This window comes from Mytilus edulis, chromosome 12, assembly GCF_963676685.1.
Source record: "Mytilus edulis chromosome 12, xbMytEdul2.2, whole genome shotgun sequence".
NCBI lineage: Eukaryota > Metazoa > Mollusca > Bivalvia > Mytilida > Mytilidae > Mytilus > Mytilus edulis.
Window position 1 is genome coordinate 42,794,206 of NC_092355.1, and position 25,948 is coordinate 42,820,153.

At 32.1% G+C, this 25,948-nt stretch overlaps 1 protein-coding gene across 1 annotated transcript in view; it reads left to right on the forward strand.

Moving 5' to 3' along the window:
- Positions 1–25,948, forward strand: part of LOC139498519 (insulin receptor substrate 1-B-like) — a gene marked incomplete at its 5' end in the record, with an annotated part of 52,323 nt that continues 26,375 nt past the window's right edge. The window contains 4 exon segments of the mRNA XM_071286938.1: positions 1–266; positions 1,043–1,182; positions 22,101–22,243; positions 23,162–23,311. Of these exon segments, the coding sequence (XP_071143039.1) occupies positions 1–266; positions 1,043–1,182; positions 22,101–22,243; positions 23,162–23,311 (699 nt within the window).

The following is a 25,948-nucleotide window of genomic DNA, read 5'->3' on the forward strand; positions in this document are numbered from 1 at the left end:
TGGCCCTGCACGGCTGGAATATTATGATTCAGAAAAGAAATTAAGAGCAGGTCTTCCGCCAAAACGTTCAGTGATACTTCATACATGTTTCAATATAAACAAGAAAAATGACTCTCGTCAAAAATATGCAATAGCCTTATATACCAAAGATGAATGTTTTTCTGTGGTAGCTGATGATGCAGTTGAACAGGAATTATGGTTAAATTTGTTATTGAAATTACAAAATGAATTCATACCACCAGGAGAAATGCCAAAGCGACATTTTGGTAAGTTCATATACATTGAACATTTGTACATGTACATGTACAATGTGTACTAGGATTGAAACAGTTCTGTACCTCAATAAGGATAGATTCTATCCTTGATACAAGGGTCTTATGATCAATTTGCTTTCAGATTTTTTTGGATACCAATCTTTTATTTATACTTTAAAAATTTCAGCAAACATGAATCAGCAACCCATCAAAGTGTGAAGATGGACATGATTATACATTTTACTTCTTAGACATATTTTATTCATCCTGGTGGCTAAAGTAATAAGAATGAAGAAAAATTGCCAAAAAAAACCAGTAGCAGCTACTGGATAATTGATCTACAAACCTCATGTAAATTATTTGTGAAGCACAAAATATGACTTATGCATGTACATGTACATGTATACATGATATTGTATATAAAAGCAGAATCTTGAAACACTATTTCACTATCATGACTATATACATGTATCATGATAGTCAAATAAAAGGTATTATATCAAACACAATCAGTACTATTTTAACAACATTAATACGGGCAATATCTTTTTGCACCAAAAAAGAAACTCATTTGCGCCAATACTTCTTTTTCGCCTCCTAATTTTCAAAACTAAAGGTATCATTTGCGCCAATGAAATAATCATCTAATTGCGCCAATTTTTGAAATTTTTATTTATTTATAACAACTAAATAGTTGGCTTCAATCCTCCCTGTATATCTGGGCTTGGGACCGGCAGTTTACCGACTGGTGGAGTTAAAGTCATTTTAATAACAAATTTCTCTTTCAGACCATGTTTGGCAAGTAAGTGTGAAACCTAAAGGACTTGGAATGATTCGAGGAATATGTGGAGATTATAGACTATGTTTGTCTGACAGTGATATTTGTATGGTTAAGAGAAACTCAGATAAACCAGAACATACTTTTCAGGTTAGTAAACTGTACATTGTGTCCTGTGTTTGTGTGTTGGTAATAAGCCAGTGATCTGGAAGGATTTTTTCGAGGGGTCAATTTTTCTCATTTCAGATTTCATAAATAAAAAGAAAATTTCTTCAAATGTTTTTTTAATATTCAACAGCATATAGTGAATTGGGCCATTCCAGTTAATATCTGCTAAAGGGGGATGGATGGTCCTTTCTGAGGGGTGTAAAATTTATACATTTTAGGGGTGAAATTTTGGGTTTTTTCATCTGACACATGCACTTATACGCAAAAATTTCTGAGGGTCTTGCAGCAGTAAAAAATTAAAAATAATGACATCTTAGGGGTTACAAAAAATACCTATTTCAGATCTTAGGGGTGCTTTGGAATGTAAACAGTTTCGTATCATGCATTATCTGGTACATTTTGTATTGTATTTAAAGTTTTGATGGGTACAATCCTTGCAGTAAAAAATTCTGATAGGTCAATTTTTGCCATGAAAGCCCATCCACCCAATATGAACAGAAACTCTACATCTGATAGGTCTGATAGGTAGTTTTTATACGACCGCAAAATTTGAAAAAATTTTCGTCGTATATTGCTATCACGTTGGCGTCGTCGTCGTCGTCGTCATCCGAATACTTTTAGTTTTCGCACTCTAACTTTAGTAAAAGTGAATGGAAATCTATGAAATTTTAACACAAGGTTTATGACCACAAAAGGAAGGTTGGTATTGATTTTGGGAGTTTTGGTCCCAACATTTTAGGAATTAGGGGCCAAAAAGGGCCCAAATAAGCATTTTCTTGGTTTTCGCACTATAACTTTAGTTTAAGTTAATAGAAATCTATGAAATTTTGACACAAGGTTTATGACCACAAAAGAACGGTTGGGATTGATTTTGGGAATTTTGGTTTCAACAGTTTAGGAATTAGGGGCCAAAAAAGGGCCCAAATAAGCAGTATTCTTGCTTTTCGCACAATAACTTTAGTTTAAGTAAATAGAAATCAATGAAATTTAAACACAATGTTAATGACTACAAAAGGAAGGTTGGTATTGATTTTGGGAGTTTAGGTCCCAACAGTTTAGGAATAAGGGGCCAAAAAGGGACCCAAATAAGCATTTTTCTTGGTTTTCGCACCATAACGTTAGTATAAATAAATAGAAATCTATGAAATTTAAACACAAGGTTTATGACCATAAAAGGAAGTTGGTATTGATTTTGGGAGTTTTGGTCCCAACAGAATAAGGGGCCCAAAGGGTCCAAAATTAAACTTTGTTTGATTTCATCAAAATTGAATAATTGGGGTTCTTTGATATGCCGAATCTAACTGTCATGACTGTGTATGTAGATTCTTAACTTTTGGTCCCGTTTTCAAATTGGTCTACATTAAGGTCCAAAGGGTCCAAAATTAAACTTAGTTTGATTTTGACAAAAAATGAATCAGTTAGGTTCTTTGATATGCTGAATCTAAAAATGTACTTAGATTCTTGATTATTGGCCCAGTTTTCAAGTTGGTCCAAATCGGGGTCCAAAATTAAACTTTGTTTGATTTCATCAAAAATTGAATAAATGGGGTTCTTTGATATAACAAATCTAACTGTGTATGTAGATTCTTCATTTTTGGTCCTGTTTTCAAATTGGTCTACACTAAAGTCCAAAGGGTCCAAAATTAAACTTAGTCTGATTTTAACAAAAATTGAAATCTTGGGGTTCTTTGATATGCTGAATCCAAAAATGTACTTAGATTTTTTATTATGGGCCCAGTTTTCAAGTTGGTCCAAATCAGGATCTAAAATTATTATATTAAGTATTGTGCAATAGCAAGTCTTTTCAATTGCACAGTATTGCGCAATGGCAAGAAATGTCTAATTGCACAATATTGTGAAATAGCAAATTTTTTTATAATTAGAGTTATCTTTCTTTGTCCAGAATAGTAAGCAAGAAATATCTAATTGCAAAATATTGTGCAATAGCAAGATTTTTTTTTAATTGGAGTTATCTTTCTTTGTCCAGAATCAACTTAAATCTTTGTTATATACAATATACAATGTATATTCACTTTTTACTACCAACTGATAAATTAAAATAATCTTTACCATTCAGTGATAACAAGCAGTTTTTTTACATCTTAATATTTTATGATGTATTTAAATGAGTAGTTATTGTTGCAAACTCCATTAGAAATTTTAATTGAGATTAGTTTTGGAATAAGGGCAAGGGGGATGTGATTAAAAAAATTGGGTTCAATTTTTCTCATTTGAAATTTCATAAATAAAAAAGAAAATTTCTTCAAACATTTTTTTGAGAGGATTAATATTCAACAGCATAGCGAATTGCTCTAAGAGAAAACAAAAATTTTAAGTTCATTAGAACACATTCATTCTGTGTCAGAAACCTATGATGTGTCAACTATTTAATCACAATCCAAATTTAGAGCTGAATCCAGCTTGAATGTTGTGTCCATACTTGCCCAAACCGTTCAGGGTTCAACCTCTGCGGTCGTATAAAGCTACGCCCTGCGGAGCATCTGGTTCCATGATGTTTTTTTCTGATAGGTATGAGAAAAAATCTCCCCATCCATCCCCACCTGTCAGAAATTAACTGGAATGGCCCATTGCTCAAAGGCAAACAAAAATTTTTAAGTTCATTAGACCATATTCATTCTGTGTCCGAAACCTATGCTGTGTCAACTACATATATTTAATAACAATCCAAATCTAAATTTTGTTTGATTTCAATTAAACTTTAATACTTGGGGTTCTTTGATATGCTGAATCTAAACATGTACATGTATTAAGATTTATGCTTATGGGGCCAGTTTTAAGTTGGTCCAAATCGTGGTCCAAAATTAATCTTTGTTTGATATCAACAAAAATTGAATCCTTGGGGTTCTTTGATATGCTGAATCTAAACATGTATTTAGATTTTTGATTATAGGCCCAGTTTTCAAGTTGGTCCAAACCGGGGTCCAAAATTAAACTTTGTTTCATTTCAACAAAAATTGAATATATGGACTTCTTTGATACATGTATATGCTGAATCTAACCATGTATTTAGATTTTTAATATTTGGGCCCGGTTATCGAATTGGTCCACATTGAGGTCTAAAGGGTCAAAAATTGAACTTTATTTGATTTCATCAAAAATTGAATTCTTGCAAATTGGGGTTCTTTGATATGCTGAATCTAACCATGTATTTAGATTTTGGATATTGGACCATAACAGGTTAATGTCCAAACTCTGCGGTTGTATAAAGCTGCACCCTGCGGAGCATCTGGTTTAAGCTTATCTTAACACATAATAGTAAAGACTTGTAGTTTCATAGTGTTATAGCTAAATATAAACATTTTATACAGATAACCATGGAGAGTCATTTCTAGAAGATTTAAAATTCAATTTCTTTCCCTTCTCAATTAATTCTTAATGGAGACAGAATACAGGATTTGCACATTAAATTTTCATAAGGGTACCTTAGTAATTACAAAGCATTGTTTAAAGAATCCAAACTATGAAAAAAAGCATTTTATTGCAGTGTTTAAGTGAAATGTTAAATTTAATTGTTATATACATTCATATTGCTAAATAAACACCCTAATGGTCCAGGGCTCACGCTACCAGGCGACTTGGGCGAAGAAGTCGCCTTCCCGACCGTCACTTCGCTTTCCCCGACCCCCAAAAGAGAAATCAAGTCGCCCTGTTCTTGACGATACTCTCTTTCAGTCGCTTCCGTCATCGGACATTTTCAATTTTTACCAAGTTGATGAAACATCAATTTTTTATTGATAATTAAAGAAATTCAGACATAAACGATTCATTATCTTTAGAAAAGAGGTTGAAGCATTGTTTTCGCAGTGTGTAGCAGGTTATTTGATAAAAATACAACTTTTTATCACTTCATGCATTTTCGCAAGTTCCGGTGCTTGTTACTCGAAAACGTACATCAACCTAAATTTCGGCAGCAAAATAAGTTTGTTACTTCATTTAAACGTGATAAAAGTTGCCTCCAGTAAATATTTAATCCATTTATTGCATTAAAAACGTCATGTTCCTTTTCAAATAACTTGTCAAACATCGTTTATTTTTGTAAATTTTCTTGCATTCGTCTGCCATTGGCCGATTTCTAAATTACGGATCTGAACCGGACCAGCTATGACCGAAATCCGTACTTTTACAATAATTACTACGGACGCACGGACGGAACAGCTGACAGAAGAATATTGATTCCAAAGGGGAAAATTACGCATTCCACACACATTAAGAGACTTTTGGTTACATCTAATCGAATGGGGTATATAATTCCCTATATTTTTTATGGATTGTTTCAAACTATTGATTAAAGTTGCTTAACTCTGAGACTATTATACTAATTTCAATATATTATGGCCCAGCTTAATAACTTTTATATTTTTTTATGAGAAACACTGAATTTCATACACAAGATAATTTTTAATTAAATTGTAATAATGATATATTATAATTTCTTTACATTTTTAAAAATAATTTTTATTTTTTTTAGTGCTAGATATTTAGTTGGAAAAAGTTTCTCACAAGAACCTTAGTAAAACTTAAACAACTTTTAATTTCAAATTTTACTTTAATTGTACTTTAATTGTATTTTTTTTACTCAGATATGAGTTGGAACAATATAAAAAGAACATTATTTACATATGGCCCTTTATACTATTGTAAAATCCAAACATTGTAGTGCACCGCACGAATGATCACTTCTCTTTCAAATCTCACCACTTCTCCCTATAATTCTGAAGTAGTGTGAGCCCTGATGGTCATGCCATTAACACTTATAGAATTGAAATTAAAGGCTGATTAATGTTACATAAACAAATCTGTGTTCTTAGCTGAATAATTACTTATTAATTAGTGACAGTACATATACATTATTTAAATGTAATTTTTCTTACATGTAATTGTTGATTTTTAATAGGAGTTATATGTTTTTAAAATATTTTTTTTGCTCTATGTATATATTTACAGCTTGACCAATCTAGATAAACAAAATAGGTTATAAATATCTTAAATGTATTACATTTGTGTTTGATTACTGAATCCACATATAAAATTCAGACCAGTATTTTATATTACCCAGTATTGCCCAGTATTACCCACTAAAACCCAGTAAAACCCGGGTTTTACCAGTATTTCCCACTGGGCTGGACAATACTCATAAAAGCCGGGTTTTTGCCAACCCTGTTGATAAGACACAACAACAATTCGCTGAAGGGATGATGTTTACAAAATGTTCAAACAAATTGGAATGTACAAAAATATATAAATAGCTTACAACATCCATGCCACTTATTGTTATATACTAGTTCTGTTATTGTCTATTCATTTTCTAATAAAATAATGAGGTCCAATTTGTTAGCCGGCATGATGTTAAAATGATGAATAAAAGAATTCAACTTTATATATAATATTGTATCTAATATAGGACAATTGTGTTGATGAAAAATTACACCATTTCAATTCAAGCCCTTTTATATTTCTAAAAAATCAACATGATTAATATTACCAACAATCATATGACAATTGACAAAAGTTCTGGGTTGAATCTGATACCGATACCAATGGATCCTGTTACCTAATCTGGACATGCCACCTCTGTCATTGCAACACCAAATGGTGTATTTGGGAGTGCTATATACACGGGTCATAATCTCACCTCACATGCCTCAATTTTGTCATTATACAGGAAGTGACAATCAATCATTATCATCTATAGGCCAAAAAAAATTTGAAAGTAGAGACAACTGTGCGCACCTTATAAATGTTATAATCAACAAAACTTACTATCAAATGACAATATGAATCCAGCACTACTAAATTCAATCATCATAATCATAGGCCAAAACAATATATCTAAAAGTAGGTTCTGGTTGTAGCTTGATTCAAACAGACAAATTATGAAAGCAGAAAAATCTATGCACCTTATAATCAACGTCATTTAGATCTTAACTTGGGGCTTTAAATTATATTCACTTTGTCCATCCGTTTTTCTATCAAGCATTTTCGGCACTTTCTTCTATTAAACTACCAAACTTCATATTGGTCAGCAACTCTACAATGATCTATAATCATTGTAAAATGCGGTATCTTTTCTGATCAGTCAGACACCTACATGTACATTGTACTTCCTGTTCCGATACTATGATCATGATGATACTTGGGTAAAATTGTGGTTTGGAACGATAAGAAAAAGATTTTTTAAACAATGAAGGGAATTTTCACATGTTTTTCCCCTATGTTTTTAACCGATATAAATTGCTTTAGCAAATGTTAAAAAGATTTGATTAAATACTTGTATAAATCTTGTTTACAACATTTTACTTTAAATATCTGTCTTCCTGGATTGTTTAAAGTTATAAACTCAAGGATATACATTGTACATGTTAGAAAGTGGTTATAAGTAAACAACATGTGTGACTATGTACCTTGGTCAGCCAGACTTTGATACATTGTTATTGGGCTTTTATAAAGTACAATTAAATGTCTGTTTGTTGGTACCTACATGTACCTACAGTGTCTAGATAGTTGACTAGTTGTTTAGATTATAAAGTTCTTTGGTCAGCCAGACTTTGATACATTGTTCATGTTGTTATTGGGTTTTTAAAGTACAATTGTATGTCTGTTTGTGTGTACATGTACAGTGTGTAGTTATTTAGATTATAAAGTTCTTTGGTCAGCCAGACTTTGATACATTGTTATTGGGCTTTTTTTTAAGTACAATTGAATGTTTTGGTACAAGGTGTACAATGTGTAGTTGTTCAGATTATAAAGTTCCTTGTCATCTACAAATTAGAGAAGTTTCTAACCAATGAGACTATTTTGGGAAAAACTAAAACGAACCAATGTGCATGATGTTTGCAAATCTGTATTGCTACATCATTTAATTGTTGAGCCTGCAACTTTTGTTGCAGAAAGCTCGACATAGGGATAGTGATCCTACGGCGGCGGTGGTGTTAGCTCACTTCTTAAAAGCTTTATATTTTAGAAGGTGGAAGACCTGGATGCTTCATACTTTGTATATAGATGCTTGATGTTACGAAGTTTCTGTCAGTCACATGTCCAATGTCCTTGACCTCATTTTCATGGTTCAGTGCCCACTTGAAAAAAAAGTTCAAATTTTTTGTAATGTTAAATTCTCTCTTATTATAAGTAATAGGATAACTATATTTGATATGTGCGTACCTTGCAAGGTCCTCGTGTCTGTCAGACAGTTTTCACTTGACCTCGACCTCATTTCATGGATCAGTGAACAAGGTTAAGTTTTGGTGGTCAAGTCCATATCTCAGATACTATAAGCAATAGGGCTAGTATATTCGGTGTATGGAAGGACTGTAAGGTGTACATGTCCAACTGGTAGGTGTCATCTGACCTTGACCTCATTTTTATGGTTCAGTGGTTATAGTTAAATTTTTGTGTTTTGGTCTGTTTTTCTCATACTATATGCAATAGGTCTACTATATTTGTTGTATGGAATGATTGTAAAGTGTTCATGTCTAGCGGGCAGATGTCATGTGACCTTGACCTCATTTTCATGGTTCAGTGGTCAAAGTTAAGTTTTTGAGTTTTGGTCTTTTTATCTAATACTATATGCCATAGGTCAACTATATTTGGTCAGAGCTCCAGATAAGCTGCGTATTTACGTGATCACGCAATACAAATAATAAAAAACCCAATGCAATTGCCCATTGTTGGGTTCAATAACCCAATTAATTCAAAGGAAAACCCAATTATATGCCAAAACCATGAGTTCTCAACCCTTTTATTGGCTACCGTTTACGTTATTTACCCATATCTGTTTACAGTCGTCGCGTAAATCTATTTTTATAATATTTATAATTGGAAATGTCCTTTCGTCCTAAAAATAGATCCCTGCATCAAGTAGCTGAAATGGGTCCCTGTTGCAGTTTTCCGTTGCTCAATAGGTACACGTGTTTTTGAAACATTTCAATCTTCTCGGCGTTTATCCATTAGCATGTGTCATGGAGTCATATTTGTTTCGAATTGCTCTGGATTTATCATAACATACATTGAATTCAAACGAAAGTGATTGTCCGGTAAAAATATTGAATAGAAACATGTTTTCTGCTTCTTTTGAAAAGCTGAGGGAAAGTTCTGATGATAACAAGACCCAACCAGTTTTATTAGGAAGCGTCCATCGAATGCACGGGCGTGTATGCGTACCTTAACAAGAACATTGCTAATGAACATGGGGTTTCGTCAAAAACAAAATCCGTTGGAAAAAGTGAACGTCCATGATAAAGCATCAGAAACCAAAAGTTCTAATAAAAGACAACTAAACCCAGATTTATGTAAATTGAATAAAAGAAAAACATTCAAGTATAATTAGTAAATTAGAGTTTATATACTATTTTTATTTCATTTTACGGTTAATTTATGAATACACACACAGGCACTGCTACTGGTCTCAGAATTTATTATATTAAGGTATAAGACCAGTGCCTGTGAATACACATATCCGTTTTTGTGAAAAAAATAAAAAACTGGCAGATGGTTTGAAATGGGACACAAATTAAACCTACAATTGCTCCTCAGTGAATAAACCAAATAAAACAGCTAGCAAATAACCCTTACCTTAACCCTAAACCAAATAAAACAGCTAAACAAAGAAAGAAACATATTTAAGATGGAAAAAAATCTGGGGTTGATATTGCCTAAATATTCAATATTGTGATGAAAAAACCCAATTTGATATTAACCTGAGGGGTGAACTGGAATTGATAATGCAATTAAAAAACTTTATCACCCAATTATATAAGAAAATGGTGGGTAAAAACCCCAATTTGTGAATTCTTATCTGGAGCTCTGTTTGGTGTATGGAAATATTTTATGATCTTTATGTCAGTCGCGCAGGTTTTATTTGACCCTGACCTCATTTTCATGGTTCATTGCACAGTGTTAAGTTTTCGTGTTTTGGTCTATTTTTCTTAAACTATAAGTAATGTGTCAACTATATATGTTGTATAGAAGCATTGTTAGCTGTACATGTCTGCCTGGCATGGTTCATCTGACCTTGACCTCATTTTCAAGGTTCATTGGTCTCTGTTAAGTTATCTTGATTAATGTTAAGTTTATGTGACAGTTGTAATAAAGCTTAGCTTTATACTTAGGACTATCAACATAATATCAATGATTAGTATAGAAGGCGAGACATTTCAGCGTGTGCACTCTTGTGATCATGTTGATATTTGTCCTAAAAAATGGAATATTTAAAGATAATTATATTAAAATTTCATACATTTGCTATATGAACAAAAATGTATTATGAAATAAAGCTGTAGATCACTAATTCTATGTTTATAATGTAATTTAACTGTATTGTAAACATGCGTAATTGTGTTTATGATCAGTTGTTGACCAAACTCTTGATAATTTATTTCTGCTTAATATCAATGGTTGAAGAGAAAAATCAATAATTTGTATTGTGGGGGGGGGGGGAAGGATATGGAGATGAAATGTATTTACTAATGAGATCCCAACTTTACCACAAAAACAACCAAAAGGCATTTATAGAAGACAATATATACATGTAGTCTTTCTAAATAAAATGTCAAGCTCAAAATTGTCCTGTTCAACCATTGTTTGTGAAGTTTTGATATGTTGTTACTGATCATCTGATAACAAAATGGAGGTCAAGTTTGATGATTTGCCATTCAGGAGTTATTGACATAATTAATTGCTTTTACAATAATGACACGATAATTAAATGTAACAATAACCCAGATTCCAGTCACTTGTTAATTTTTACTTTGACTTGCAATTGATTATAAGGAATTGCCTCCATTCATTTACAGTCAGTTAAAAGTTTTACCATTAAGCCATTTTACTACTTGAAGCTTTACTTAAATACAGTGGATTCATTATTATTCATTGAATACCAATTTTGTTGATTTGTGGTTGATGATAAACCACAAATTTATATGTTCAATAAATTAAGTGCAAATTTTCCATAGGATTGTATGTAGACTTTGGGAATTGATTGAATAGACTTTGTCTGGTAATATTCACATTGTTGTCTGTTGGTTTTTGATAGATAGTTCTCTCATTGGTTGTCCTATTATGTCTGTTCATTGAAGCATATATACCCCATGTCTTCTTTTATTAAAAGTATGATATGTACAATACATGTTCTCAGCAAACGTCTTGCCAATCTAAAGAGTCAAGCCCTTTTCAAGTTATTTTTACAGTTGATATATTCGCCCAAACATGTCTGATTTTCATGCACCGATACATGTATATTGGACATAATATGCCTATACTGTTGTCCTTCCTTCCATCTGTCTGTGGTCAACATGGTAGATAATACTCAAAATGATTTAATCAATTTTCACAAAAACTTTGTTGAATAGTTTATGTCTATTGATGGAAGCTCCCTTTCAATTCTTATAAATTTTAGATTTAACAAACATACATGTGAAAAGTTATCAAAGTTTATTCTTAAAAAAGTGTGGATTTTTAAGTTCTTAGGACAATAAATCAAAAGCTGTATTTCATTGATTGTCTGTGGTTGTTGTCTCCTGTGTTTGTTTTTCTTCTTTGCCTGCTAACTACACATATGGGTTTTCAATCTTGCTATTGGCTGTACATGTACATGTATGTACTGTTTTCAACCTCGTGCTTTGATCATTTCTGATGGATATTTTCCTCATTGGCAATCAACCAAATCTCTTTACTATACCTTGTTAATGTTTGCCTTATTTTAAAAGATTAGAATGACTTTAAAATCATTTGTACAAAAATAGCAAAATTTAATCAAGTTCATAGATAGAAAAATTCAGTCAATAATGTCAATCTAAGTGCATGGGATCTGAAGTCCCATTTTTAGATTGTCTCAGATTTCGGACAGTCAGAAATAGCATAATCAAATCCGTTTGATTGTTGTTTTTACTGTAAAAGAATGTTATATTGAAGTAAACAAGTTACCAATCAATACTATATTATGAACTTGATTTGCTGAGGTCAAGGTCATTCAGGATGAAATCTCATGTTTATAATTTGTTAGCTTCCTTTTATGATAGTTCATTTATTATGGCAAAACAAGTGAAGTGTATATATGATATTAAATGTATGAGACTTTTCTCCTTGGAGAGGTAGAATAATTAAATAAACACTTTTTGGCCTTATATTTAACATTGATGTTTTATTTTGAGGAATAGTTTTCCCTATGAAATAGAAAGATGTTTTTACTAAAGACATTTTAATTTTCTTCATCAGGAGGACTTCCTCTCAAAATATTTCCAGATATTTTCTTTTATTCATTTCTTGTGTGGAATGTATTTTGATTTCCTTGAACCTGCACTTGCTATTATATAATTTAAAAACAATTTTTTTGTTATCTTATTCTGAAAGTAAAGATGTGAAAAAACTATGCAGAACTGAACCTTGAAAACAAAAAACAGCTTTATAGAATTCAACCAAACTGGCATTGAGTCTCCTAAAGGTCATGAATTCCAAGTTGTGCACCTGCTAGTCAAATAGTTTGGGTGGAGTTTGCTATAAGATATATAAGATCATGAAGTTTTCTTATTTCTGTCTATTTGGAGATGCTTTCATTGTTCTGAAATGTTGTTTGACTTGCACATTTTTATCAACATTTTATTTTAAAATTGTGGGAACCAACATAAAATGTTTGTATTAAAAGGTGGGGTATTGTAACTAGGTTTATTGTTTGGATGGGATCAACTGAATTAAGTTCAAAATTAGAAAAATGTACAAAAAACCCAAATTATGCTCATAAAGGGGTCTAAAACACAATGCTTGAATCTCTGTAAGTCTATGTAGAAAGAAGCAAAATGGACTTGTACTTAAAAATAGATATAAAATTTAAAAAATGCATATGCTTATGCTTATTGTAAGAGTAAAAAGAGCAACCTTGCTCATGGATTATGTTGACCAGGGGCGGATCCAGCCATTTGAAAAGGGGGGGTTCCAAACCCAGAGTAAAGGCGGAGTTCCAACTATATGCTCCCATTCAAATGCATTGATCGGGCCAAAAAAAGGGGGTGTACCAACCCCCGGAACCCCCCCCCTGGATCCGCCAATGTTGACTGCATACAAGCACTAGATTTTCTGTAAATAAATGGTCTTAAAAATGTTAATCTACATATAACATGTATAATGAATGTAATCTCATGCTCATTATAAATAGTCATTAAGTACGAAGTATAAGTGCAATACCTCTACAGGTTAATAAATAGAACTCCATACAATGTCTGTACTTAATACAAAGGTCAATTTAAATGTTTAATTTTTCATTCATTTTTTATGTGCAAGGTCAGAAACCAAGAATTAAAAAATGTGCAAGTTCATGAAGGTCAGACACCAATAATTTAAGAATAAATTAAATCAACCAATGATTGTCCCACATTTTTGATTCCACCGATAAAAATACATTTACAATGTTTTGTTATATTTTATCTAGCAAGGCCAACCTCATACTAAGTCTAATATCAACAATTCACCATGAAAAGGTTTTGCCCTTGAAAAAGTTGTCTGGAATAATGACATTACCTTAGTACTTATCCTGCTGATTGGTCTTAACAAAAACAAAAGATATGCAAAATTGATCATCATGAAATTCTTAAAGATTATACATGTATATATATATTTAGTTTAACTTAACCATGTGTCCAAGAAAATTAAAAACCAAAAATGCATTTATTTTTTTGTGAAGGCAATTACAGATAAAAGTGAGAGAATTTAAAAGGCGATGTGGTAGGGTCATCTGAAGATGTTTTCTTTTGCAAAATAAGTTGGTCTTTAGTGATGACAGTAAATAGGGTTATCATTATTATTCCTTTATCATCTTATATATATATATGCTAAAATAGAACTTACTGTAAACAAGTTCATGATTATGCCTATTATGGGGGTTATTTATATTCCCCAGTTATGTATTGATATTATGTAGCTGTTAATATTTATTTATTAAAGGTGTTACAATCATATTTGTTTTTCCAAAATAGTTTTTAAGTTATATATATATATGTATATATATATTTGTGCATTACCACAATTTTCCATAAACATAATTAAAAAAAAATCTATTTTAACAAAAAACAAAAACACAACATGTATCAAAATACAAATTGTTTTCTCATGAGTATGATTCGAATTCTACCCATGATGGTTATAAACTCCATTTTTGTCGAGCCTGCAACTTTTGTTGCAGAAAGCTCGACATAGGGATAGTGATCCGGCGGCGGCGGCGGCTACGGCGGCGGCGTTAGCTCACTTCTTAAAAGCTTTATATTTTAGAAGGTAGAAGTCCTGGATACTTCATACTTCGTATATAGATGCTTCATGTTACGAAGTTTCCGTCAGTCACATGTCCAATGTCCTTGACCTCATTTTCATGGTTCAGTGACCACTTGAAAAAAAAGTTCAAATTTTTTGTAATGTTGAATTCTCTCTTATTATAAGTAATAGGATATCTATATTTGATATGTGCGTACCTTGCAAGGTCCTCATGTCTGTCAGACAGTTTTCACTTGACCTCGACCTCATTTCATGGATCAGTGAACAAGGTTAAGTTTTGGTGGTCAAGTCCATATCTCAGATACTATAAGCAATAGGGCTAGTATATTCGGTGTATGGAAGGACTGTAAGGTGTACATGCCCAACTGGCAGGTGTCATCTGACCTTGACCTCATTTTCATGGTTCAGTGGTTATAGTTAAATTTTGTGTTTTGGTCTGTTTTTCTCATACTATATGCAATAGGTCTACTATATTTGTTGTATAGAATGATTGTAAGGTGTACATATCTAGCGGGCAGATGTCATGTGACCCTGACCTCATTTTCATGGTTCAGTGGTCAAAGTTAAGTTTTTGAGTTTTGGTCTTTTTATCTAATACTATATGCCATAGGTCAACTATATTTGGTGTATGGAAATATTTTATGATCTTTATGTCAGTCACGCAGGTTTTATTTGACCCTGACCTCATTTTCACGGTTCAATGCACAGTGTTAAGTTTTTGTGTTTTGGTCTATTTTTCTTAAACTATAAGTAATGGGTCAACTATATATGTTGTATAGAAGCATTGTTAGCTGAACATGTCTGCCTGGCATGTTTCATCTGACCTTGACCTCATTTTCAAGGTTCATTGGTCTTTGTTTAGTTATCTTGGTTAATGTTAAGTTTATGTGACAGTTGTAATAAAGCTTAGCTTTACACCTAGGACTATCAACATAATATCAATGATTAGTATAGAAGGCGAGACATTTCATCGTGTGCACTCTTGTTTTTAATAATTATCTTTTTACATCTTGTAAAAATTGGTTCAATAGCACTGATTGAGTTTATTATATGGAGTATTTATATGGACATATGTGAAAAAAAGAGCAATTGACAACTTTATATTTTGTTTGAAGCAAATACATGGGAATTGGACCCTTATCCTATCTTTTTAAATTTTGTAAACACCTTTTACCCTAGCTAGTTTTTGTCGAGCCTGCAACTTTTGTTGCAGAAAGCTCGACATAGGGATAGTGATACGGTGGCGGCGGCTACGGCGGCGGCGGCTACGGCGGCGGCGGCGTTAGCTAACTTCTTAAAAGCTTTATATTTTAGAAGGTAGAAGACCTGGATGCTTCATACTTTGTATATAGATGCCTCATGTTACGAACTTTCCGTCAGTCACATGTCCAATGTCCTTGACCTCATTTTCATGGTTCAGTGACCACTTGAAAAAAAGTTAATATTTTTTGTAATGTTAAATTCTCTCTTATTATAACTAATTGGATAACTATATTTGGTATGTGCGTACCTTGCAAGGTCCTCATGCCCGTCAGACAGTTTTCACTTGACCTCGACCTCATTTCATGGATCAGTGAACAAGGTTAAGTTTTGGTGGTCAAGTCCATATCTCAGATACTATAAGCAATAGGGCTAGTAAATTCGGTGTATGGAAGGACTGTAAGGTGTACATGTCCAACTGGCAGATGTCATCTGACCTTGACCTCATTTTCATGGTTCAGTGGTTATAGTTAGATTTTTGTGTTTTGGTCTGTTTTTCTCATACTTTATGCAATAGATCTTCTATATTTGTTGTATGGAATGATTGTAAGGTGTACACGTCTAGCGGGCAGATGTCATCTGACCTTGACCTCATTTTCATGGTTCAGTGGTCAAAGTTAAGTTTTTGAGTTTTGGTCTTTTTATCTAATACTATATGCCATAGGTCAACTATATTTGGTGTATGGAAATATTTTATGATCTATATGTCAGTCGCGCAGGTTTTATTTGACCTTGACCTCATTTTCATGGTTCATTGCTCAGTGTTAAGTTTTTGTGTTTTGGTCTATTTTTTTTAAACTATAAGTAATAGGTCAACTATATTTGTTGTATGGAAGCATTGTTAGCTGTACATGTCTGCCTGGCATGGTTCATCTGACCTTGAACTCATTTTCATGGTTCATTGGTCTTTGTTTTGTTATCTTGGTTAATGTTAAGTTTATGTGACAGTCTTTAATAAAGTTTTATACTTAGGACTATCAACATAATATCAATGATAAGTAAAGAAGGCGAGACATTTCAGCGTGTGCACTCTTGTATTAATTATGAGGCCAAATTTAAGACAACTGATGTTCAATGGTATCTTTAATTTTGCACTTAGGGACGACATCTACAGATCAATGTAGGATAAAAAACTTAAATCAAATAGTTGGGGTGGGGGAGGGGGGGATGTAAACTGCTGCAAGTTATGTTTATCCTACATTGATTTTTACATATATCCATATTGGTCAATCAATTTTTACCAAATTAAGTTAAAGAGGGGGGTGGGGGGTCAGTGAAAAAACTATGTGAATTAAGTTTTTTTTATCCTTCATTGAATTTTGATGTTGTCTCTTATATATATGGCCAAATAGTATTGCTCTGTTAGAAAATGGGACATTTCTACTGTTTATTTATCTCATTCACAAAATTATATTTTAGCAATAAACAGGCTATTATTTGAACTTGGAATTATTTTTAATTATGGAATTTGCTTGATTTCTTGTTATTGAAATTTTTAATAAATTCCATGTTTATTCTGTACTAAAATGTTCTGTGTTGCGCACAACACTTTCTATTACAAAAAAAATAGTATATTTTCAATAGAATGTACTGTGCCGTGCACAACACTATCTAACCAAAATACATTGTATGGAAAGAGTTCTTAACCGTTCAAAAGATCATAATACCAAATAAACATGGAATTTATTAAAAATTTTAAATACAAGAAATTATGCAAATTCCATAGTTAAAAATAATTCCAAGTTAGCCTGTTAATAGTAAATTTCTCACTCTATAATTTATAGGAATTGATTATAATTTGATAATAAAAAGCATGATCATTTTTGAAAGATATGCATGTAATTGAATTCCAGCCGAGGACTTCATTAATATGACATATCTTTTATTAGATCTATGACGTTTAATATATATACAAAAATGTTTTTAAAAGAATCCAACATTGATTTTTATTTACAGGGGATAATTTTGACTCTTGATTATCCCTGTGACGTTGGACGCTAATTGACTATAAGGACCAAATGATGGCCAATTGTTTTGAAAACAAAATGATTTTTCCATGTTGATGACATCTGTCACGTTGCTCTTTTTATTGTAAACAAAATTTGAGACATAATAACTTTGTCAATAAATTATAAAGGGTGAATATCTGCCTAGTATTCCACTGAATAATTGGGTGCACATGGTTGATGGTTAGTCTGTTGACCCATTTCACTCTTAGTATGTCTGTAATGGTCGAATGGTCGTATTTTAACATCTTTATGGCAATATATTCATATTGCTTTGCGCAAGAGTCTCAAACATTCAACTTGTAAAAGAAATGTAGTTCTCACTGCATTTTCACCTATTTGACCCTCAGGGAAAAATTTAAAGGCACTTGCTAAAACATGAAATCAATTATTTGTGTATATGGCAGCCAAAACAAGAGCATTATTATTAACATTTACATAGCCTAAAATTTTGTTTCTGCAAAATTTAGAAAAAATTATACCAAGAGGGGAAGGGGTAATAAAAAAAAACATATAGAGACTGAACAGCAATATATATATTTAGTAAGTTACAAGGAGTAGATAGGAATGTCTTATTTTGGGTGTAAAAAAAATCAACACCTTATCGTTGATTGACAGTCATTACTAGACATCCAAAAGGTTACAGTAAAATTTGTATGTGACAATACAAATTGTCTGACACCACAAATTATATAAGTTCCAGTGTCGCAGATTTTCGGCAAGGTCAAGTGTCACAGATTTCAAAATAGCGATAAAGTCTATTCAGTTGCCAATCATTGAAGAACAAATGACACCTCAAATGTTTTGGTTTTTTAGGTAGTTTACATTTTATCCATCATGAATATTGATGGATGGTCTTTCACTGTTAACCCAGGGTTCTCAATAAGACGCATATACACATCTTGGACGCATCATTTTTGAAACCTGTGAGTCCCTGGGACGCATCCTGGTTGTATCCCCTGAGTCCCCCCAAAAAGTGTTTTGTCTAGAAGATTCATGTTAGATCGTCGACATCAACACCCGTCGTTTTAGTTTTGTTTTGTCATATTTCACAAAAAGTTACATGCATCCTGGACTCAACAAAATCTTTTGGGACTCACCATTTTTAAAAGTGATGAGTCCCAGGACTCACCTTGAAAAGTTCCTTGTGAGAACCCTGTAAACCCATTACCTTGTAGCAATAACCTTGAATATCATTTTATCTTAAGTCTTGTGATAGTGTACATGTAGCTTCAATTTATGATACATGTCGAAATGATTTTAATTTCAATGATGTTTTGATACAAAATTGGATGGATTAGTACAAAATTTCCACAAGAAAAAATACTTAAATGCTATGTATCATTTGTTATTGAAAAACATATTTAAATATTCTAGTGAATAATAATCGTGGTAGACAGACCATTAGGGGGAGTATAACTATTGATGCAGTCGACATGTTGTTTTCATAGCTTGTTTACATATCTGCATGTTTATCACAGGCATTACAGGTGTTTCCATGAACTTTGCACAAACAATGTTTTTTCCTGCATAAAAACAATTTTTCATGTGGTTAATTCATCTAGAATTAAATTGATAAAGTGTTAATTAGAATTTCCTGTTTGATTATGTGCAGACTTACACAACCTTTTTAAGAGCACTTAAAGATGGATATATTTAAAGTATTTGATGTTATTGAAATACAATATCTCATTTAAATAGGTCTACGTCCTGTATCAAAATATTTTGAGATACAAATACAAGCAGTTTAAATATACCATTGATCATACATTGTCCAATTAAAGTTAATATATTAAAGATGCAAGTTTTACAACACAACTCATTTAAAAAAACTACTTTGTTTTTGCATCAAATAAGGGCAAAAATATCTTGCAAAACAGATACAGATACAAAAAGTTTAAATCTACCATTGATCAAATATTATGCAATTAAAGTTCAAATAAAAGACAAGTTTTGAAATACAAATTATTTGAAAAAATTCTATGTCCTGCAGGCCTCTACAATAACTTTTTTTTTAACTTGTCCTGTAGGACAAGTACTTACCAAAATGAACTTGTCCGAATGGAATTTTACTTGTCCGAAAAATAATTGTGAACTTTTTTCTTCTTTTAAAAATATAGTTAATTTTTATGTTAATGGCTTGCACAAAGTGAAATAAAAGAATATAACAGTTATAGTTTATATATTTATTATCTAGTGACATCCTAGTCAAAAATGGCTACTGCATTTAGTCAAAAGGGTTCTAATTATCTAGTTGTCATCAATGTCATCATCAGAGTGAGTCTGTTCCATGTCAGGATCTGGTAGTGCTCTCAATCCTCTAAACTCATGAGGGTTGAAGCCTGGTCTTTTCTGTCTTCCACTTGACCACCAGTGATTGAAGACTGAGTTTGTGAGCAACTAATGTATCTTTTCTGAAAGCACTTGTTCCTATGAACATAGTGCAATTTCTATCTGCTAAATCAGGATAGTTGTTACACGTTTGGCATATCATAGATTTTGATTTTGACTCGTCAACCTTCCCGGCCATCATCGTCCGTATGAACAGCTTTTTTTAACCCAAGCAATTCCTCTTCCCAGCTCGGTGAATACGTCCTCTGTCTTTTAAGCTCGTATTCTTCCTTCCTTTCTTTATACTCTTCTTCGTCTTTTGTTTTTTTCTTTTCCCCAGATGTAGTGAAACCAAATTTTGTTAAGGTAAGTCCATGATTGTATGGAAGGGGTTTGTTTATAAAATGTTCGTCTCTGTCAATATTGTTATTTTAATCTCAAAGCTGAGTTCCGTATCTTTATAGTGCATCACTGATAAAGTTTCTCCACTGGAGGTTGTTCTAAATGATCGGAGGAAGATTCAGTAGTAAGAGTGTCGATGACTGGTTTACGTTTACAGAATGTGTTTTTTCTATGCCGAAGTATATGACAAGACAACAGTTGAAATTTATTATCGATTGATTTTGTAATCTTATAACAGGTCAAATTAAATAACATTTTTAAAACCTTATTGATTAACGAATTTCGTTTGATCATCAGGGTGGGATTTAAATTATTTTCTACAGATTATTTTACTTGTCCCATCGGACAAGCTCTACTGGGGTTTTACTTGTCCGCCCCTTTTTACCTCTGGTAGCGGACAATCGGACAAGCGTTAATGTCGAGCCCTGTCCTGTATCAAATAAAGGCAAAGATATTTTGCACCATAGATACAGATACAAGCAGTTTAGATTTATCATTGATCATATATTATATCCAATTAAAGTTCAGATAAAATACAAGTTTTGAAATACAACTCATATTTTAAAAAAAAATTATGTTCCTTAACAAATTAAAGCAAGAAAAAGAGATTTTGCAAAACAAATAGATACAAGCAGTTTAAATCTATCATTGATCATATATTATCCAATTAAAGTTCAAATAAGATGCAAGTTGTTTAAATATAGCATTTAGAATGAGGTAAAAAAAAAATACAGATCTAAAAAGATACAAACAGTTGGAATATAGCATTTATAATGTGGTGTCCAATACAGATATACATGTATAAAGATACAAACAGTTAGAATATTAGCATTTATAATGTGGTGTCCAATACAGATATATAAAGATACAAACAGTTAGAATATAGCATTTATAATGTGGTATCCAATACAGATCTAAAAAGATACAAACAGTTAGAATATAGCATTTATAATGTGGTGTCCAATACAGATCTAAAAAGATACAAACAGTTAGAATATAGCATTTATAATGTGGTGTCCAATACAGATCTAAAAAGATACAAACAGTTAGAATATAGCATTTATAATGTGGTGTCCAATACAAATCTAAAAAGATACAAACAGTTAGAATATAGCATTAATAATGTGGTGTCCAATACAGATCTAAAAAGATACAAACAGTTAGGATATAGCATTTATAATGTGGTATCCAATACAGATCTAAAAAAGATACAAACAGTTAGAATATAGCATTTATAATGTGGTATCCAATACAGATCTAAAAAGATACAAACAGTTAGAATATAGCATTTATAATGTGGTATCCAATACAGATCTAAAAAGATACAAACAGTTAGAATATAGCATTTATAATGTGGTGTCCAATACAGATCTATAAAGATACAAACAGTTAGAATATAGCATTTATAATGTGGTGTCCAATACAGATCTAAAAAGATACAAACTGTTGAAATATAGCATTTGTTGTCTATGGCTATTTTAACTTGACAAATTGTTTATATCAATGAAGTTACAACTCCATTCTTTTTAATTTTGTGTGGCCTCAAAATGGCTCTATGCTTTGTATTTTGTTTAAGTTAATATAAAACCCACATTTCTATTTATTCATAATGTGTGTTTTATTTTACAGTTGAGCAGTATAAGAAGATATGCAAACACAGACAATTTTTTCTTCATGGAAGTTGGCCGACATTCTCCCACCGGGCCAGGAGAATTGTACATGCAGCTAGAAGATAGTTTTAGTGCTCAGAATATCCATGAAGAATTACTTGTGTATGTCAGATTTTATATTATTGACATTATTCATGAATTCATAAGAGTTATGTCCCCTTTAATTGGGTTGGATATATTTTAAAGTCATTTTACTAGTACTTCAGAAATTATTGCGATGTTTTATTATTGTGAAAAAATGTGACAGGGTTATAATTGCAATAATTTAAACTCGCATTTTGAAATTTTTTATATGAATGTAACTTGGTTTTTCTCAATATCGCAAAAATTTAAATCTCATTTTAACCTAAAATGACAAAAATCGCAATAATAAATGCACGCAATAATTTCTGAATTTACAATATATAGAAATAAGAAGATGTGATATAAGTGCCAATGAGACATATCTCCATCCAAGTCACAGTATGTAAAAAGTTAACAACATACAAGTACATCATGTGCATGATAGGTTACGTGAAACAATTCACAGATAGTGTAACTTTTTGTGGAATACTAGGCTAGGCTAGCCTACAAAGTATTTACCTTTCAGGGTTCTATAATTCCTACCTGGTCTTGATTACCAACTCATTTCAACTTTGCATAATCTCATGGCATTCTAAGAGAAAGGGAATAATGAAATTTCTTAACATTATCATATCTTTCACAGAAAACGCTGTTCTGCATAACATGGCAAAAATAAATGATATGTACAGACTTTTTCAACCAATCATTGTGTCTATATTTTTTTATGGTTTTTTTTTTGGCTAAGAAAAAATTAAATGATAAAATAAAAGCAAGGAATTATTTGAACCTGGAATTAATTTGAATTGTGGAAATTGATAAGAAATGTATAATGAAAACTTTAAAACCCACTATAGGCAAATCAAAATTATTTCAAATTTTTAAAAATTATTGTTAAAAACATGATTGATGTTAATTAAACACATTGATAATTCTTAACTTTATATTCATGGATTGTAGTTATATGAGAAAGAATTCCGGGGCAGATATTTTCCGACAAAGGAGTTCGACAAGTACCTCCACATTGAGGCGATCACGAGAAAGTGGAGAAAGTGAGAGCGATGTGACAATACGGCAGAGAACTCACAGTGAAAGTAAAAAGAATACTGGGTAATTATCTAATGTGAAGGTCATTGTTGGTTGTTGAATACACAGTAAAACCTGCTTGCTTTAAGGTGAGATCTATGCTGAAAAACAACCCTATTCTTGCCCACTAAAGTAATGTCTATGCATTATAAATATGATTTCAAAGATCACCATCCTTATAAAATCGGGTTTCTCTGGTCCAAAAGGCGGCCTTTATATACAAATTTTACTGTACTTCAAGTACAGTTGTGTGTTTTATTATAAAAAAGAGAAGATGTGGTATGATTGGCAGTGAGACAACTCTCCACAAGAGACCAAAATGATATAAAAATTAACAACTATAGGTCACCGTACGGCCTTCAACAATGAGGAAAGCCCATACCGGTTAGTCAGCTATAAAAGGCCCAAAATGACAATGTAAAACAAATCAAACAAGAAAATTTATTAACTTTTTCTTTCTGCTGATTACTTTAGTTCAAAAAGAAAGTATAAGAAGGTACTTATTAAGAACCACATTTAAACTTAAAGATACAAATAGTTAACACAATACAAGAATGTTTGGAGGGAGGGGGTCAGAAATCTTTTGAAGTATGAGGTTATTCTGTGAGCTTGTTTACAGTACTTCTAATATATTTGTCTAAAAAAATACACAGACTGTTTATATGTAAGATTTCGTTTAGAAGAAAGGGGGTGCAATGATTAAAACTTCTTTTTTTGGGGCGGTTACTAATTATGAAAGTTGTTAAAGCGCTTACTTTTATTTGTAAACAAAATAACTTGATTTATTGATTTGCTGTAAAAACAAAGTTGTTTTCACAAGTGTTGTCAAACTGTGAACTTAAAGAAGTCAACTGTTAAAACAATCATCAATTGTGTTGTCATTAAAACAAGGAACTTCACACAAACAACATGGAGACTTTATCTGGCCAGAAAAGGTAAAAAAGGACTATTATTACAATTTAAATACAAGACTCTGTGTTAAAGACCTATTATAGTTTACTTTTACAAACTGTGACTTGGATGGAGAGTTGTCTCATTGGCACTCATACCACATCTTCCTATATCTATTGTCGATGAAAAGCTCTCTGAAATAACACAGGTACTATCTTATCTCGGAATCTGAGAAAATATCTTTACAGAAACTGTTCATTGGATTAAAAGTTCGATAGATTGCTGAGTGAGACAAAAGAATTTGACATCATATTAATATTTCATAATGCTGGGTTCACCAATTTGAACCTGAATGAAATTGAAACATGCATCATGAAATTTTGTAATGGGAGTGAATTTGTTAAATACAACAATGTTTGACCAAATGTTTCCTATTTAAGGTGATACCCAACACCTTCACTAAAATTGATTTGGCTCGTTTAATTTTCATAAAATTTTGACAGAGCATTTACTTTGACCCTTTGACAAAAAAATGAAAATTTAAAAAAATTTGAACCAACCAATTTATCAGAAAAATTACACTGGTTATATAGCAGTTTGACGAACATTAATTTTGATCATTGAGAAGCTTAATATTCCCTTAATAACACAATGTAATTGAAACGTTTAGCTGATTTTACAGAGTTATCTCCCTGTAGTGTTAGGTACCACCTTAATCATCAGTGGCAACAAAGTAAACATATGCAAGTCCACCTCTGAAACATGTATATGTATAAGTGTTTAATGGGTGACTGGGGAATAGAAATATGGTCAGTTGGTCTTCTCCTGACCGGAAGTGGGGCGTCCGTTTGGCTGTGCGGGATGTATCAAGTTCGCAGTCACGTCCGGTCAGATTGGGGACGTTAAATCCGATGCCTCGTGTAAAAAGAGTGCCACGCTCTTTGCATGTTAAGAACCCTTGCAACAACTCTTTAAGGGGTCCATAGGTGGCCTGTTGCAAGGCAAAATTTCTGTCCCTATTCAATATACCCTCATTTTCCAGTGGCAGTCCAAATATCCCCGACCATTATCCCAGATGGCCTCTATTTTTTCAAGACCTACCTATAGTATTTATAGTGAACTTGTTCTTGTCCTGAATATGCATGAAATATTTGCCACTGGACGTTAAGCAACCAACAATCAATCATGGATTTTGGAATAATCAGATAAGAAATAAAAGATGAAGTTTGTTTTGTTTTGTAGGGTTCTTATATCATGTCAATTTTGAAATAGTTACCATGGTTACAGACTCTGCATAGAATTATTTATTCAACCCAAAAAAAGTAAACAGATGTTATGATATACATTTTCAAATGTCAATTTCTATCTGACGCAACTGTCATCAAAAAATTCAAACATCTCAATGATCGATGTTAATGAAAATATTGAAAGTCAAAAAGAAATTAAGGTGGTACCTAACACCTGAATTAAAATTAATTTGGCTCGTTTAATTTTCTTAAAATTTTGACAAAGTATTTACTTTGACCCTTTGACAAAAATATAAAAAAAATTAAAAAAATAGAACCAACCGTTTAATCAGAAAAATTACACTGGTTATATAGCAGTTTGACAAACACTCATTTTGATCCTTGAGAAGCTTAATATTCCCTTAAGAACACGACGTCATTAAAACGTTCTACTGATTTTACAGAGTTATCTCCCTGTAGTGTTAGGTACCACCTTAAATATTCATCATGTTCATATCCCATTGTAAACTATTTGACATCACAA